The sequence below is a fragment of the Cryptomeria japonica genome, chromosome 6 (assembly GCF_030272615.1).
Source record: "Cryptomeria japonica chromosome 6, Sugi_1.0, whole genome shotgun sequence".
NCBI lineage: Eukaryota > Viridiplantae > Streptophyta > Pinopsida > Cupressales > Cupressaceae > Cryptomeria > Cryptomeria japonica.
Window position 1 is genome coordinate 451,466,130 of NC_081410.1, and position 19,270 is coordinate 451,485,399.

At 34.2% G+C, this 19,270-nt stretch overlaps 1 protein-coding gene across 1 annotated transcript; it reads right to left on the minus strand.

Moving 5' to 3' along the window:
* Positions 1 to 6,473: 6,473 nt before the first annotated feature.
* On the minus strand, positions 6,474 to 7,640 carry LOC131876651 (cytochrome P450 94A1-like). The gene has a single exon (XM_059222094.1). The coding sequence runs from the start codon at positions 7,638 to 7,640 to the stop codon at positions 6,474 to 6,476; it is 1,167 nt and encodes a 388-aa protein (XP_059078077.1).
* Positions 7,641 to 19,270: the final 11,630 nt, after the last annotated feature.

Here is a 19,270-nt window from a genome sequence, read left to right on the forward strand (position 1 = left end):
GAAGGAAGATCACTCTCATATATTACAGTCGAAAATGCTTTGGTAGACATGGGTAGAGATGTATGCAGAATGTGGAAGCACGTGAACTGTTTGACGGGATAGCTCAAAGAAATGGGATCCCATGAAATGTTACGATTGCAGCATACGCACAAAATGCATTTGTTGAAAAGAATTTAGAAGCGTTCAACCAAATGTGTAGGTGTAATGTCAGAATTTGTATCCTCCCAGCCTGTGTTGAATGGGAGCTTTGGAACAGGTTATGGACATCCATCACAGGTTAACCGATAGAAGAAATTTATCAGATGTTGTAGCTGCAAGTGCCTTGGTAGGCCTGTATGCAAAAATGTCTAAGCATAGACAAGGCATGGGAACTGTTTTATAGAATACCATTGTTGCAGGGTATGCAAAATGTTGTAGCATAAACTAGGAATGCGAAGTATTTAACACAATGCATCAAAGAAATATGTTCTCGATGTCCCGATTGCAGGATATTAACAAAATGGATTCGTTGAAAAGGCTTTAGAAACTTGCAACAACACTACCTTTTCTTCTTATTTTCATCTGCATTTTTTGTTTTTAAAATTTTGAAGTATCTAATTGTAGATTGATACTTATTTTAGTTTATATTATTTTGGGTTAAAGTTTTGAATGTATTATTTTAGTATATGATTTTGATTATTTTGATGTATTTATTAGTTTAAAATTTAGTTTATTAAAGTATTTTCTTTTATTTTCATATTTAGAATTCTGTTGTTTTTTTTATATAATTAGCTTATTCACCTTCAATAAAATTCTAAATTTGCAATTTGTCAATCTATTTTGAAATATAAAATTTCACATTTCAAATTAGATAATCCTTAGACCTAGCCATTACTCACTTACAAAAATGCTTATTTTTAATTTCATATATCCAAGGTGTGTATTTAAAAATGTCATCCTGACACATTTCATATTATGGGTAGTATGATATAAAAAGAATGTTTTGCAAAGGATTGGAAATATTCTTCTATTGATTTTCATATGCATCATTCAATCACATCATAATTTAATGAAAAGTCAACTTTCTTCTATCAATTGTCATCCATTATCAAGTCATCATGTCAAGGTACACTCTACTACAAAATATCAACTAGCTTACAATAGAAAGATTAGCACTTTCTATAGAGATATTCATTTTCCAATTGATGTAAGGGCATGTGGTTGGAAAGTGAAATCCTACAAGTCATGAAGTTATCTAAGTAATCTTTAGCATGTGTATGGAAGAAGGAAGATCATGCAATGTCACACATTGTGTCATGAGTGCTCCATGATTGATAGACCCACATTGAATGTGCATAATAGAAAGAAGATTGACAACAGATGGTGATAGTAAATGAAATATCCACATGCCAAGTGAGTGATAGATGACAATAAAACAAGACCAATAATTAATTGTTGCATGTCATTGGATGATGCAATCAGTATTAACTAATACATTTTTTAGATTAGTAATGAATTTTATGTCTTTAATGCATTACATAAAGTTTGTAAATTTGAATGTTGGAGTAGGCTACATTAATGAAAATTGGTGGGTTTCACTAAAATATTATTATTAAATTTAATAAATAGTGGTTTCTTAAAGTAGTCAACGTCTTCTCGATAGCCTTACAATAGGATGTGAATCTAAATATATAGTTAAACTTGAGTTATCTGTAAAGTTGTAATATTTGTCATTCAACTTAAATTAGAAAGCATTTTTTCATACCATCTCATTGTATTTTCTTCCTTGTTGTGAGTATGTTCTTCATTGCGAGTCTCTTTGCTATATAATTAGGCATACCTTCACTTGGGACCTTGCATTACAATTGTATCAAATTTTATCTCATGGCCTAAGGTTTGGCTTGTGGAGAGGTGAAAGTGTTATATGGCATTGACTAAAGTTTAAATTTAGGATCTTTTTATCCTCCATAAAATTTGAGGATATGTAGAAGGTAGTGTAGATGTCCTCTAATCTAGAAACACACAACTACCCCCTGGCATCCATGTTCCCCCTTTCTTAACCCCATGAGCTCATGGCTTTTCTATTTGTGGTTCATAGTTTAATGCATGCTCTTGCTCCTTTTATGTGATCACTTTTGTACTTGTGATGGCATTTCAAGAATGATATTAGTGGCTAAGACATTTTGATTATTGAGGTCTCTTTGGCTAGTTAACTTGAGTTTTTTTTTTTTTGTTTTAAGCTTTTGTGTTGTGTGTCTTTTATATGTGTTTGTCTTTTCTTGTCTTCTTGTCTTTGTCTTGTTTTATGTGTCCTTGCATAATATTCTATGAGTTAATATACTGAGATTGAGGGCTTGGTTCCCCGAAATTAGTGTTGTCTTATCTCCTTGTGATTTCGCTCCTGATTGCTCCTTTCTCTCTCATCATTCTACTTTACCACGAGTATTTGCATAGGCTCATACTCTTGCTAAATTAGGCGCTAAATGTAGCATCATAAATTGTTACTGGTCTAGTTTGTACACCTCATGTTGAGACTAGTACTAGTTATTAAGCATATATAATGGTAGATGGTTATAATTAAGTGCTCATAATTAATTGAGAGAAAAGTTAATTTAGTTGTAAAACCAAGAAAAAATTGTGGGAGATGGAATGAATGGCTGGTGTAATCTGGATTTGACATAAAGAGAGCTTTCCACTTAAGTATGTGACATTCCTCAAACTATTTATCTCAATACAAGATCTTTTTAGTTGTATTTTAAGAAAATAGTTTTCCCTTCAAGAAAATAACACACGTGTCTTACCATGAAAGGATTTTGAGAATGAGAATAATTGTTTTTAGGCCATTTACATGTTAATGATCAAGGATCTATAAATAATTTTACTTTGTAGCAATAACCAATAGCATAGTAGTAGATTAACCATTTTATAATGATTATATGGGATTGAATGAGTTGTAAGATTCTACAAAATGTATAACTACATGGTCAATACTATCCTAAAGAATTTGAGTGCTCTAACACCCGAATATGTAACACAATCTTCCAACACTACCATAGATAAAAAAGCTCCACCATTTTTAGATATCATAATTATGCAATGTATTTTCAAGACCATTATGGAACTCAATAAAAATAATAACTCCTATTGATACCAATAAGTTCCTGCATCCTGTATGGAAGGGAAGAGGTCATGGGTATGAACTAGGTAATGGTCCATCTATAAGAGCTTGTAAGATTTGACAATACCTTTAGATTCATCTAAGCAAAAAGGACTCAAACTAGTGCGGACATTCAAATGGATTAGGAATTCATAGGAAAATTCAAAAAATCTTATGAAACCCAACCAAACATGTTCCAAGAATTGGTTATGGCTTCTAGCATGTAGAATGAAAGGGCACTTCACAACCACCCCAAATTCCTAGTAGCCCTCTCTTTTAGGACTGTCATGAATATCTTTTGATATAGACTGATATCAAGACTGTGAAATGATTTTTGGATACTCTTTTTGGAGTTCTAAATCATATCAAAAAATTGGCATAGGTTGTTTTCTAACAAAACAATAAAAAATGGAGTTCTACCATTGCACTAGAGCTTTAATTAGCTCTCTTTTCCAAAGCTTGGTACCTCGCAAACGCACACCAATACACAATGAATGGATCCAAGAGGTTCCATGCATCACAAAATCACCAAATCAACTATTTTGGGCTTCCAAACTCTCAGGTTTGCAACAGGTTCATTCATACCTTCAAAATACCCCTCTTCACAAGCCTGTCACATAGGGATGCCAGGCCAAATTCACTTCAAACCCACACCAAACTTGCTTCCATGAATTGAAAGAAAAAGGAAAATTGAAATTACTCCTAAATCCACCATTCCACCAGGTTATAGCCTTTCACCATAGTGGAATGTGGAGAAATTCACATTTTTGAGATAAAACCCTAGGTGGCAAGGAGTTACAGGCAGTTTTCACCAAAACGCTTATATCTTCCAAAATACTTGATGAAATTGGACCAAATCACCACCAAAGACCCACTCTAATTTCCAACCATATGATTCTTCAACCTAGAAAGTACCGTACGAACAAGTACAAAACACTGCAACATGACTGAAACTATAAATTTTCAGAAAAATCAAAATTGCTTTTATTAGATCTCCTCCAAAATTCAAATCAACCTCCATTGCCTCGACCAAAAGAGGCTTTATAGATATGAAACATACCTTTTATAACTGCTCCCAACCAATTTTGAAATTAAATGACCATTACTTGTCAACTTTGCATAATTGACAACTTGTTTTTTTGTAACTTAGCAAAATTGCAAAGTTGACAACTTTTGTAACTTTTGAAGATTGTTGCCAAACTTTGTGAAAAAACCCCAAATTGACTCAAACTCATCCTAAACATACTAAAATGGGCTGAAAAGCCTTATTACATGGATTTCACCCATATTGGACACCTTTGGTAACCCTAACCATGGTTGACCATATCATAATCATATTGGTCTATCTAGGACAAATGACTTAATAGCCTTACAAATGGAATTGTTCTGATTACAATTGGTCCTTTGGACCTTATTAGACCTCCATAAGACACAAATAAAGACCGATTACAATAAAGCCTTCATGAGGCATGAAAAGACTTGGTGCCCCTGCACCAACCCTTCAAGTTGTTGTGCTTACCCTACCGTGCTATTCATTGTTGTTATATGTCACACTTTGATTAAAGTAGTGCACAACACATAATTTGATAGTACACATCTCCTATTTGATTATTATGTAGGCTTCCACTTCATGCATGCAATTTGCTTTATACTGATATACCTCAACCCCATTTAGCCACATATACAAAATATTTTACACCTCATATCTTTAGGGACATGATTTATCCTTGAGTGTCTCGTGTCCAAGTGTTGAAATAAACCTAGTGGGTTAAAATTATTCTATCTTGCAAGTGCATGATCTTTATAGATGATCAATGTGGATTTAGATGCAAGTCTTCACTAATGAAACATCACTTGTGGTGGTGGTGACCCCAATGCCCTTGTTATGGCCCAATCTACTCATGCAACACGTCTATATAATATACATAATCTCCATAGCGGTAGCAATGACTATTCAAAGCATACTTGTTATGTTTCTTTTATTGACATGGTTCTATCTCCATCAATATCTAATCTTGAATATTGAATAGCAAGGACATCATATACCTACAAGACTTGGTCCTAAATAACCACCAAAATAATCATTCCATTACTTTATGCATGAATGACCATGGAGCTATTCTCTCTGTAAAATGGCAACTATACCATTGCATTGAGGCTTGAAGGATGATCAACAACTAGGTCTACAAAGTCGTTGATCAAAGTCATGCTTGAGGATGCCAACTTAGACATGAGACCATTAGACTCCTGAATTCAGATATATCTTCACTAGTTTTTATGGTGAAGTATGTAGTTACATTTTGCATACATGTCTACTAAACTTCTCTGTCCTTTATGCTTTGAAGGATGTCCATACCCTGTCCCAAAGCTCCCATTTGGCACAGGCTGGGAGGATGCCAGCAAAAGTTGCAGAATTTGGCTTCACACCTGCCAACTGCATTTGGTAGGAAGTTTCTAAAAATGTTTACAAGAAAATCATTTTGTGAATGTCCCAAAATCAAGAAAAGAACGCTCTTTGAGGCATTTTGTCAAACAGTTAAGGTGCCTTGTCTATGCTTCCATATTTTACATATCCTGTAAACATGCCATTCTTTGAAGCAGTTCAAACTTCACATGCCTTGTCAATGCTTACATATTTTGCATACAAGTCAACCAGGGAAGTTGCAGCTACACCATCTGACAAAACTCTTACCGCTTACGATGAATGTCCTTACCCTGTTCTAAAGCTTCGATTTTGACACAGGCTGGCAGACACTAGCAAAGGCTTTGGAGTCTCTGCCAATCGCATTTGGTTGAAAGTTTTCAAATCCTTGTCCACAGGCGTATTTTGTGCTTATCCTGCATTCAATTAGATCACATTTCTTTGACACAACCAGTCAAACAGTTCGCATGCCTTTTCTATGCTTCTGCATTATGCATACATGTCTATTTCTCTGTTTCAGCATTATGTATACATGTCTACCACAGCATTTCCAACTGTAATACGTTATCATATTTTTCCCCTTTTCCATTTCCATTATGCTTTGATCGATGTCCATACTGTGTTCCAAAGCTACCATTTTGGCACAGGTCCGGAGTACGCCGGCAGAGAAATTGATCAGGTTGCTCCTTTATTATGCATTCAAGAGCCAAAGTTTCGAGCGGGAAGAAAATTTGAATGAAACATTGACGGCGTCACTGTTTAGAGAAACGGCGAAGATCTGTTGACGGAACTGCGAACGGAAAGCTGTGGGAACCTCGAACGGAAAGGTGAAAGGAGTAAAGGGGCCCACACCAGCCACTTAAGCGCGGTCAGCTCTTAGAGTGTGCTGGTTAAGCCGGGCCGACCTGGCGATGCCTATTTTGTGTCAGACGGAACGGGCGGGTACAACCTCATCGATTCACATAGAGCAGCCTGCAGATACTTCATCTGCTTCAATTCCTCATAAGAGAAAAAGGAACTGATCTCTTGTCTGGCAGCAATAATGCGTGTAATTTCTACATAGATGTTGTTTTCGACTCGGGGATGAGAGGAGAGAAGCCAAAAGAACCAGGTGAGCGCGGAAGACGGAGTGTTCCTGCCCGCCAAGATAAAACTTATTACAATATCTCTGAGGAAAACATCATACGAAGCCTTTCCTGCTGCAGCGACAGCACTCTCGTGGAGGAGAAGAAATCTGGACAGGAGATCTTGACGCCATGATCCCTGGGATGGAGAGACTTCTTTCTTCCTCGCCTCGATTATGTCTTGCGCGAAGCTATGAATGAAGTGGATTGCCTGGCGTAAGCCGACGTTGAAGAAGCGCTTGAGCATCCACAGGTAGGGCAGGGGATCCGTGAATCTTTTCAGGCTCAAATTCGTGGCGACATCAAAGGCCTCTGCGAATTCTGAGAGAGGTAGAGAAATGTCGAGGCAAGCGGGGTCCATGGCGAACGCCACCTGACATATGTTGTCGAAGGCAAATCGCTTGAAGACATCCTGCATATCCAGCCGATTTTCCCCCTGCAGTGGCAGCAACTTTTCTGAGCAGTGGCAGAAGGCGATTGGTGATCTCGCTATGCACGCTCTCCGCAATGAAGTCGCGCAAAGTGTTGGTGCTGAACTCGTAACTGGCCACTCGCCTCTGCAATTTCCAGGGGGCGCGCCGTCTGTGTTGAAAATTCCGGTGCCGAGCAGATCGTTGAGGAGGAGCCTGAAATAGTTGCCCTTGTGATAATTCTCAAAACGGGTCTTGAGAAGGTGCTTCACATTGCCTGGATCGGCCGTGATAACATTTATTCCGGGTGGATGAAAAGTGATGGTGTTGAAGGGAGCGTGTTCGAGAAGCTCCGTCAGCCATTCTGAGAGCCTGCTTCGCTTACTCAGGAAAGCAAACAATGAACTCAGAATTGGATAAGACGTAGGCACAGTATTGATGTGTTTCTGGCTTATGAGCACGTAGATAAAATAGGCAACAATCAAGGCAAGGGCAGGAAAGCTTAAGAGAATGAGCATGTCCAGAGATAATTGAGCAAAGCTCTTCATCTTGAAAGATCTCCTTTTTTGTGAATTTTAATCTGTCTTTTTGAATATATACCCAACTCGAATCTGTTTAAACTCTTATACGGCTGGAGATCTATAAAAAGGTCTGGTACATTCCCCATGGTTAATGTCGCTTAGACATCGTATTTCCTAAACATGATAACTGTCAGGTTTCAGGCTGTCGGATTAGAAACATTCAAATGTGATGTTCCCCATAACACCCAGTTGTATGCATACAATACATGTTACAATACATGTTAGGCAATGTCTATCCAGTTTCTACGATGCATGACATCCTATGCATACAATACATGTTATATATCTTATGCATACAATACATGTTGCATATACATATAACTGCATGTCGGTGCATCGTAGAATCCTATGCATACAATACATGTTGCATATACATATAACTGCATGTCGGTGTATCGTAAAATCCTATGCATACAATACATGTTACACATCCTATGCATTTTACATAGACATATAACTGCATGCAGATGCATCGTAGGGACTGCGTAGACGGTGCCGTTGTATTACGTAGGTGAACACTTAGACTTTTCGAAAAATATAAGGTAAGAAAGCAACAAATTAAGTAATAAGTGTGATATTTTCCATAACTCTTTATCTGTATTATGTGTGTCCAACCATTGGATTTTTTTGAAAAATATAAGGGAAGGAAAGAACAAGTAAAGTAATAAGTGTGATATTTCTCATAACTTCAATTTGTATTATATGGGTGCAATCATTGGGCCTTTCCAAAGTTATAAGGGAAGAAACAAATAATTTAAGTAATAAGTTAAAGAAGAAAAAATGGTTGTCTATAGAAAATGTATGACAATCAAATAATAAATTAAGTAATGATTTATATATGTTTAAGTAGATGATTTGTATTATGTGGTGTAGTAGGTATGGTTAAAAAAAATTAAAAAGAATTGGTTGTGTTTATAGAAAATATAAGAAAAGAAAAAAACAACTTAAGTTAAATTGAGAAAATTGGTTATGTCTATATAAAATGTAAGAAAATTAAGTAAAAAATTAAAAATGTTTAATAGATGATTTGTATTGTGGGTGTAATGTTTATGTCTAAAAAGATAAGAGAATTAAGTAGTAATTTGAATAATGAAAATTGGTTATGCCTATAGAAAACACAAGATAATTAATTAATAAGTTAAATATGTTTTAGTAGACTGTTTGTATCATGTGGGTGTAATTCTTTTGTCCAAAAAAGATAACGAAATTGGTTGTTTAAAGCTATGAGATTTCCACAATCCATTTTGCATTTCTAGTGTATTTTTTTTTTGGATTCGATTATGTGTATATTTTTCCATCAACGTTTCGAATCACACTCCGTGATTCATCATCAGGATGAAAAGAATTCCCAAGACATGAAATTGGTTGTGTTTATAAAAATTGTAAGATAGTTAAGTAACAAGTTAAATAATTGAGTTATATCAATAAAAAATTAACAAAATTAAATGACAAATTATATAATAAGTTAAATATATCTTTAAGAAAATTGTTCAAAATAAATTGTAAGTTTAAATATTTTATTCTCTCTCTCTCTTTTTTTTTTGTCTAGATATTATTTCATCCTTTAGCAATGACCTTCAATAACAAACCTATTTTTGGTTTTGCATTTTGTTTTTGGTACCATATCTGTTTTTAAGGGTCGTGCTCATTTTGGGTTCTAGAACTTTATTTTGGTCCTCAAGTCCCATTTTATGTCCAAGAGTTTTTTCCTTGTCTTGTGAAACAGTGTGTTATCATTATTTCTTGCTACAATATTTACATATTTCGTTTTGACCTTGAAATGATAATGTGGACCTTAATTTATTATTATTTATGAAAACGTGTAAAGTGAGGTTTCTTTCTATGTGTTGTTTATGAAATTATCATGAGAATTTAAACATGTTCTAGTTGCCATTTCAAATTTGTAATGGTGCATTTTTTCTATGTTACTTCTGTTTAAGTCCACTTTGCTTTGGGTTTAATACTCTGTAAGTATTATTAATGCTACAATTTAATTTCTATCAATTCATGTGATTATATTTATAGGTGGATTGCTAGGTTACTATTCTTGATAAAAAAAAATGCATTTGTTTAGTTTCTTATTAATTATTAGCATTTGAGTTATGTTGTTTATGAGCATCATAATTTTGGCTTGGTACAAATTTCATTTAGGATGCAATCCGAGTTAAATAAAATAATTAAAAATAAATAAATAAGCCACTTCAAAAGTGATATCTCTTGACATATTTTACATAGATTTTTCAAAATATAGGTATGATAGATCTAACTCATTTACAACATGCTTGGGTCAAATTAAGACATCATAATGAATTTGAAATAATAGTTGAAAGAAAAATTATTTAGAGTAGGTAATTTTTTAATATATAATGACCCTAAATTTAAAATAAATAATATGTAGTAAAAAATTAGTTCCTTAGTGAATAAAATAGTTCTATAGTAAAATAAATTAACTTTGTAATCAAATAAAATAACTCTACAATAAAATATATAAATTCTTAATTCAATATAACTCCAAAATAAAATGAACAAAAAAATAAGAAGAAAAAATAATAAACACAGTTTTAAAAAAAAAGAATAATTAAATATTTGTTTAATTCATTTATATTTATTTTTGTAGTTTATTATTGTATGTTGCTTGGATTGAGTTTTATTTATATTAATAATATTTATCAATATTATTACACAAAAAAATATTTAAGTAAATAATATTGATATTTTTAACATTTTTTAAATACAAATGATTTAAAAATAAATATTAAAAAATAATAAATTAGTAAATACTTAATGAGTTTTCATATAGATAAAACTAGCATATATACCTTTATTTTTTAAGATATATAGATTATGCCGATATATAACGTGGTATTGAATTTTTTCAATTTAATATTTTTTATATTAAAGTTGAATGAAAAAATTAAACATTTTGATATATATATAGGTGTAATCTATACATTTTAAAAATTAAAGATATATATGTTAGTAAAAGTGCGACCCCCAAACATATAAGAGAACTATATTAATATTAATTTAATATAAACATGTTAAATAGGATTAACTTATTATTATATTATTCAATATTAATATTTGTAAAGTACACCAAGAAAAATGATAATGATAGTGACTCTAAAAATTCATTGAACATGGTAGTTTATTATTTAATATTAAGTTTTTTAATATACATCAAGATATATGACAATGATATTACCAACTAGGAAAATGGTTAGAACAAGGCATGAAATTCATAAGCCACCTTGAAAGAAAATAATATGCATACTAATCCTAATCAAACCGATAAAGACATCAAAATAAAATGCAAACAAAACAACATGATTATAAAAAGAATGTTTTGCAAAGGATTGGAAATATTCTTCTATTGATTTTCATATGCCTCATTCAATCACATCATAATTTAATGAAAAGTCAACTTTCTTGTATCAATTTTCATCCATTATCAAGTCATCATGTCGAGGTACACTCTACTACAAAATATCAACTAGCTTATTGTCGTGCTCTGTGAAGTGTACCTGTACCTGCAAACACAATGCACTCAATAAATCATTACAAGCATGGTTAGAAGATTTAAATCAAAGAAAGACAAAACCATAGCTAATCGACTTATTGCCTCCTTGTAAATGCGAGTATGAGAAATGCTCTCAGATCTGATTATGCATATTCCAATGACTTGACTACACTTAGATGGAGAATTTGAATGATGAAAATGCATGATCTAGCAAGAATAGCATGATTGAGCTATATGAGTTCATGATTGATCTAGAAAATGAACTAAGATTAAGATGCAATTAAGCTAAAATTGAGCACGATAACATTGCTAAAGATGATAAGATATAAACTAGATGCCTATAGTAACAATGCATAAGATAAAAATGAGATGGGATCCATATTGCTCAAAATGAGGTCTATTTATAGGATTTTCCAAGGCTAGGGGTGAGGTGGCAAGAATCAACGGTCAATATTGATCTGAAGATATCAATGGTTAAATTGGAAGAAGTTGGTAAAGGGGGTTGGATTAAAGGGAAAATCTGTCATCTCTATGGTGACAAGTGTCAAGAGGCTTCTAGAAGGAGTGGATGAAAGGGAACACTTAGTGACAAGTGTCACAAAGGTTCTAGAAGAGGTTGGATGAAAGGGGACATGGTGGTAGGTAGAATGGGTTAGGTTTAGGAATGGTTAGGTTTAGGAGTGGTAGAAGTTAGGAGAATTTGAATTTAAAAATTCAAATAATAGGAAAAGGCTAATTAATCTCAACAACTCATGAATTTGATTTGTTTTAATTAATTAGGATTAGAAGAAATGATTTTGGTGGAGGGAATTAATTAATTTGAATTAATTAATCAAAGGGGATGAAATGAACCTATTAAGTAAATCCTTAGATTTATTAATAAGTATATGAAAGGGGAAATTTAATCAAATTGCTTAGTGAATTCAATTAAATTGTGGAGGAGGATTAATTAAATAATTCCTTATTTAATTAATTATTTTTAGACCATTTTTAGGTGTATACATTTTTTCCCTCTTTGAAGCGAGGTGTGATGACATGTTGATTCAAAGAATAATCTCATTTTGATGATGATATTGATTTGATAGGATGCACCATCTCTTGATTGCTAAATTCCGGTATGATGATGCACCCTCAGACAATCAATTGAGATAATTGATCTTTGGAGTTTTTGCGAGATTGATATCCTGATAGATTTGATTTGATTTCTGCAATTGTGTTTTGATGAAAATGCGAGTTCTTCGATTAGCTTGATTGCTTAGATGGTAAGATTGAAAAATCTTGATTGATTAGATTTAGTCTGGTTTCAGGAAGGATTCATCCTGTATAAGACATTATTAGAATGTCTGGTTTCAAGAAGGATACATCCTATATAAGACAAAAATCAAAATCAGATCGTCTGTTTTTAGGAAGGATACATCTTGTATAAGACATTGATCAGAATCGATTAGGTTTGATTGATTGATTTAATTTGATAAAGTTGATGGATAAAGAACTGGTATTTTGTTGATAGCAAGCTATAGAAAGATTTGGATACGCTGATTGTTGATTCTGTTGAGAAAGATAGCATAAGATTTTTGTTGGGTCGATAATATCATGAGAAAGATGAGTCATCATTCTGATTGCGTATACACTTGTGATGATACTTGATGATTCCTGCGATATATTTAACCTTGGATAAAAGAATCTTTTATCATCCCATGCAAGAATGAAATGAAAGCTAAAATGCAAATGAAAAATGCAATGGAATGCAAACTATGACTAGACTAGTCACTGGATTATTTTGCGTTTTTGTCATCATTGAGATTTTGAAATGTGGAAAGTGAGTGCAAACATCGATGGTATAATTAAACCATGATGACCTGAGCACTTCTTTCTTGGATTTTAATATAGCAAGTTAGCACAAGCATCAAGGTATAATTGAACTGAGATGACCTGAGTGTTGCTTGCGTAAAACAAGCAGTAGTAATCAGTTCAATATGCAAATCGGAAATGTCTTCAATGATACTCTGATGATCATGTCTCGAGACAAATTTGCACATATTAATAATTAATTTTTAGACAACAGATAAGAAAAATATCATGTTCCTTCCTTGTTCCTCTAGTCAATGACATCCAGAGTCACTAAAAAATCATGATAATGAAAATCAATATAGAAAAGTTGAACAATCATGTTAAAATCATTATCCAAAAAGATATTATCCACTGAAAAGTGTGTGATGTGCTTAGATTGACTTCGTGATAGCTTGATAGTTGATAGTTTGATCTCATGTTCAATGTTGGATGTGTCTCAATTTTCGCTTTGATAAGAGTTGTCTAATTGTTTGTTCTACCTGTTTGATTTAGCTCAAAATGATCAAGAGTTTTGCCCCCGACTAGGTGTAGGATTTTGCCCCAAGCCTAGAAACAAAGTCGTTATGATATATCCAATGCTCCAAACCATGGTGAGAGAGCAGCTGTGATGCTTGCATATGTACAAAGGCTTATGATGGTCAATGCTGATGGAAAATGAATGCAAGCAAAAGGATGCATGAAATAATAGATGGAAGATCCAATTGACTGATAGCGCCCATTTGCCAATTTTTCACCATCTATTTTTATTGCACTTTTTCAGATATTTGATTATTTTTGGATTTTTTTTGGTTTTTCCACTGTTTAGGATTTTTCTACTTTTTCACTATTTTTTATTTTTCTGATTTTTCACTATTTTTGATTTTTCTGATTTTTTCACTGTTTTTTATTTTTTCTGATTTTTCGTTGTTTTTGATTTTTTTGATTTTTCACTGTTTTTGATTTTTTAAAATTTTTCAGACATAGAATTTCTTCAGGTGCATGTTATTGATGGGTTCCTCAAGTTGGTCGCCATCCTGTGTTGATAGCTGATATGCTCCTGATCCAAATACTGTTGTGACCACAAACGGACCTAACCAGTTTGGTTCAAATTTTCCTTTCTTTTCTCGATCTGCTTGGTTGCGTGGATTTTCCTTTAGCACTAGTTCTCCCACTTGAAAGATTCATGGTTTAACCTTGTGATTATAGCTTCAACACATTCTTTGCTGATATACCTTTAGATGATCAAAGGAATTTTGTCTTCGTTCATGGATCAGTTCTAACTCTTGTAGTCTAGATACTCTTTGTTCTTCATCTGGGATGAGACCTTTTAGTGATACACGTAGAGAGGGTATCTCTACTTCAATTGGAAATATGGCTTCTGATCCATGTACAAGAGAGAAAGGTGTGGCACCTGTTGGTGTGCGGATACTGGTGCGGTAGGCCCAAAGAGCAGGGTTTAGTTGAATATGCCAATATTTTCTAGCATCATTCACTGTCTTTTTAAGGATTTTCAGAATAGTTTTGTTAGATGCTTTTGCCTACCCATTTCCCTATGGATAATAGGGTGTAGAGAATCTGTGCTGGATTTTGAACTTCTCACATAGCTCTTGTACATCTTGATTCTTGAATGGTCACCCATTATCAATGATAATGGTCATTGGTATTCCATAGCGACAGATGATGTAATTCAAGATAAATGCAGCAATTTGTTTTCCTGTGATGTTGATGAGAGGTACAACTTCAATCTATTTTATAAAATATTCTGTAGCTACAAGGATGAATTTGTGTCCATTAGATGAAGAAGGATTTATCTTTCCTACCAGATCAAGACCCCATTGACAAAAAGACCAAGATGTTGTTAAAGTGTGAAGTTCTTGTGCTGGTGCATGGATCAAGTTCCCATGGATTTGACATTTTTTGCATGTTCTTCCTATTTTAAAAGAATCTCATTCCATAGTCGGCCAATAATAGCCCAAGCGTATGAGTTTTTTTGAAAGGGTAAGACCACTTGAATGAGTGCCACAAATGCCATTATGGACTTCTTGTAAGGCCTTCTCAAATTCTTCTTGTTTGAGACATCTTAAGAGAGTACCATCTAGACCTCATTTAAATAGGGTATCCATGACGAGAGTAAAATGAGAGGATTGCCAAATAAAGTTTCTCTTTTGGTTCTTCGACAAATCTGGAGGTAGGATATTGTCTTTCAGGTATGTGTGGGTTTGGCCATAGTGGGAGGAATCATGTCCAATAAGTTGACAGATGGTTGGGGAATCAGGACAATTAAAGGCGGGATGAAACAACTCTTCAACTAGGAATTCATAACACTATTGATTTTCCTGTGTTTGTAATAGAGAAGCGAGTGTAGCCATGGCATCTGCTGCTTTGTTGTCATTTCTTGGAATCTGTTAAAAAATTATTTCTACAAAGTACTTCTTGAAATCATCAACCATCTTTTTGTAAGGTATGAGTTTGTCATCTTTTGTTTGATAGTCATCATTGATTTGATTAATGAGAGTCTCCAAAGACCTAAAGTTGTTTAATGTTCCATTCTACATCCATTTTGATACCTGTTACCAATTCTTCATACTCTGCTATATTGTGTGTGCACGAAAAGCTTAATTTGTATGCTTTCGGGATTATATGCCCTTGTGGTGTGATGAATAGAATTCCTACTCCTGATCCATGTTGTGTATATGAACCATCAAAGTATAGTTGCCATGCTTTTGTTGTGACTATTAGGATATCAGCATTAGGAAACTCAATCTGTAGAGGATGATCATCTTGAAGTGGTGTTTGTGCTAGTTGATCTGTGATGACTTGTCCCTTGATAACTTTTTTGTCAACATATTTGATATCAAATTTGCTTAGAATCATGATCCATTTTGCTAGTCGTCCTGTCAATGTGGCTTTGTTGAGCAAATACTTCAGAGGATCGATTTTAGCTATTAAATTGATGGAGTGAGATAGTAGATAATGCCATAGTTTTTGAGAAGTAAAAACTACTGCCAAGCATGCTTTTTCTGTTGATGAATAGTTAATCTCATATCCTACTAGTGTTCTGTTGATATAGTAGATGACTCATTCTTTTCATTCCTTATCCTCTTGTGCGAGCAAAACTCCCAATGATGCTTCGATAGTTGATACATAGAGTAATAATGGCTTTTCTGGAATTGGTGACATTAGAACAGGTGGTTGCATGAGATATGCCTTGATCTTGTTGAATGCTTCTTCACATTTATGGTCCCATTTGAAATTAATATGTTTGTGCAATAGGTGAGTAAATGGTTAACATTTATCTGCTAGTTGAGCCACAAATCTTCTGAATGACTGGAGTCTTCCTTGTAGTGATCTTAGTTGACTGATATTCTTGGGAGATGCCATTTCCATGATTGCTTTTACCTTAGCTGCATCTACTTCGATACCTCTTGCTGAAACAATGTATCCCAATAGCTTTCCTGAAGTAACACCAAAGGCACATTTCTTAGGATTTAGCCTTAGCTTGTATTGTTCTAACCTATCAAAGATCTTTTCCAGTATCTCTATATGTTCTTCTTTGTTGTATGATTTAGCCAATAGGTCATCCACATAGTCTTCCATGAATGTATGCATCATGTCATGAAATATAGTTGTCATAGCTCTTTGATATGTAGCACCTACATTCTTTAATCCAAAAGGCATGACGTTCCAACAAAAGGTACCCCATGGGCATGTGAAAGCTGTCTTTTCTTGATCTTCAGGTGCTATTTTGATATGATTGTATCCAGAGAAACCATCCATTAGAGAAAACATGGAGTGTCTAGCAGTTAAATATACAATGATGTCGATGTTAGGAAAAGGAAAGTCATCCCTTGGACATGCATTATTAAGATCTCTGAAGCCTGTGCATATTCTAATGCTTTTATCTAGTTTTGAAATAGTCTGATGAATCCTACATCCAGTAATTTCTTTAGTTCTGCCTTGACTAGGAGAATGATATGAGGATGCATTTTCCTTAACTTATGTTTGACTGGTTTGGCTCCTGGACTAACATTCAAGTGATGCATAATAATCTCTGGATCTAACCCTGGCATGTCTGCATATGACCAGGCAAAATTGATTTGCCTTCGTTTGAAGAATTTCACATATTGTTACATTTCTACCTCTGATAGAGATGTTGCTGGATGAAGAATATTTGGTTGTTCTATTGTGCCAATGTTAACTGTCTTTGTCAGTTCGATCAAGATGGATGACCTTTCTTGATAGTGCTCAGGTAAAGTGTCAAATCTCCCATCTTTCGGCACCTCAAGGAGGTTTTCACCGTTAGATGTGTCCTTTGTTTTTACTTTTTCCTGGTCTAATGTTGCCAATAACTGGTTTTCAGCATTAGACCTGGTATTGTTTTCTTTACTTTCACTTTTGCAACTAGGATATTTGGCACCCACTTGATTGGAAGATGTGTTGCTGATATTCCTGCTGAGAGTTGTTACAGGTTCGATTGTGTCAAGATATACAGATATGGCATGGTCATTTGGAAAGGTATCAATGGTAGTATGTCCTTCATTTTCCCAATCAATAAGCTCGGGGTGGATTAGAGGTAAGGGATCTTTAGGTTGGGATGTTTCAAGGGTTTCAAGGGTCATGAAGGATGTATCAAAGTTTTCAATATGTGTGTTGATGTCTAAAACTGTACTCTCATTAGAATGATCTCGCATAAGAAGTTCCTGATCGTCCTCGGTTAAGTCCAAGTTAGCCGAATGTGATTCTAATTCAAGTTAACTAGTTCCTGATGTTTGTCCTGCATACGTGTGAACTACATATAATTCTACATCTCCTTCAAAGTATTTTTCTTCAACTGATTCTTCGGAGTGATATGAATCCCATTCCCATTCATTAGAATCTGTATCACTTGCAGCCTGTAGTCTACAGATTTGGTCATATAACATTTCTTCTTCTTTTCTAGCTATACTTTTTCTTCTTTCATATTCAACCTCTTCAGGACTAAGATTGAGTTTTGTCAACTTTTCTATGAGTTCTCCTAGACTTATATTATCTTCTTTCTTGTTTTGATTGATATTTAATGCTACTTGAGAAATGTTTTTAGTTTGTTTCTCTTGTTGATTTGAAGCTTGCTTCTTTTGTCTTTTTGTGTTTGCTTGTGCTTGTTGCTGAGCAGATTTTTCTTCCCTTTTATTTGCCAGTTGTTCTTGTCTGTTTACATATTCCTCTTGTTGTTGACTAAAAGATTTGTCTTCTAGTAGAGTGATTTGTCCATATCCCAAGCCTGTTTTGTCTGTAGTTTGCTAAGTATGAGGCTGAATAGGTTCTAAGATACCTTCTTTTCTTTTTCCTATAGGGCTTGTTCTAGTGTATCCCATCCTTCGAAGAATGTTGAATCTTTTTCCATATTTTTCTGTAGGTATTCTGACATTGTTGACCTTTTGTTGAACTTCTTCATCTTTGTATAGCCATTGTAGCACATCTTTGTCTTCTGTTTCCTCTAATAAGGTTCTAACACTAATGAATGCTCCATCAAATATTGGAAGATGCTTCACAATTGGTTGTTGTTTAGAGTTTGATGGTTTTCCCAAGGATTTAGGAGAAAGTGGTAATTGTGATATTGAATATTCCCCATTCCCTCGATCTCTTAGCTGCATTTATTTTTCCATACTTGATAGAATAGAGGCAAATTATTTTTCCTTGGATTGTGTGTTCGAAGATGTTGCTTTTCTGTTATGAGGAACAATTACTTCCTGACCCATTTTTAAATTGCTACAATATTGGAATGGATTTGCATCTGCAAAGATTGTGATTTCTTGTCCTTCATAGGGAAATTTGACACATTGATGATAAGTTGATGGGACAACTTGCAAGTCATGTATCCATAGTCTCCCTAGGAGCACATTATATGATAGGTCCAAGTCTAGAACTTGGCATGCTGTGTCTTTTTTAGAGGTCCCACTCTGATTGGTAGTATCACAATTCCCTTGGAGGAACATTCTTCTTCATCATAGGCTTTTATAGTGATCCTTTTCCGGACATCAACTGCATCTTCTGAATATCCTAAGGCACGAACAAGACTCAATGAGCAAATATTTAGGCCATCTCCACCATCTATTAGAACATGCTTAACTCACGTTTTGTGGATGAGGACTTCAATATGTAAAGGAGTGTTGTGAGGATGTTGCAAGGACGTGTCGTCTTCTTCAGTGAATGATAAGCAATGAGGGGTTGTGAGGTGTCCCACCATGGTTTGGAATTGATTGATATC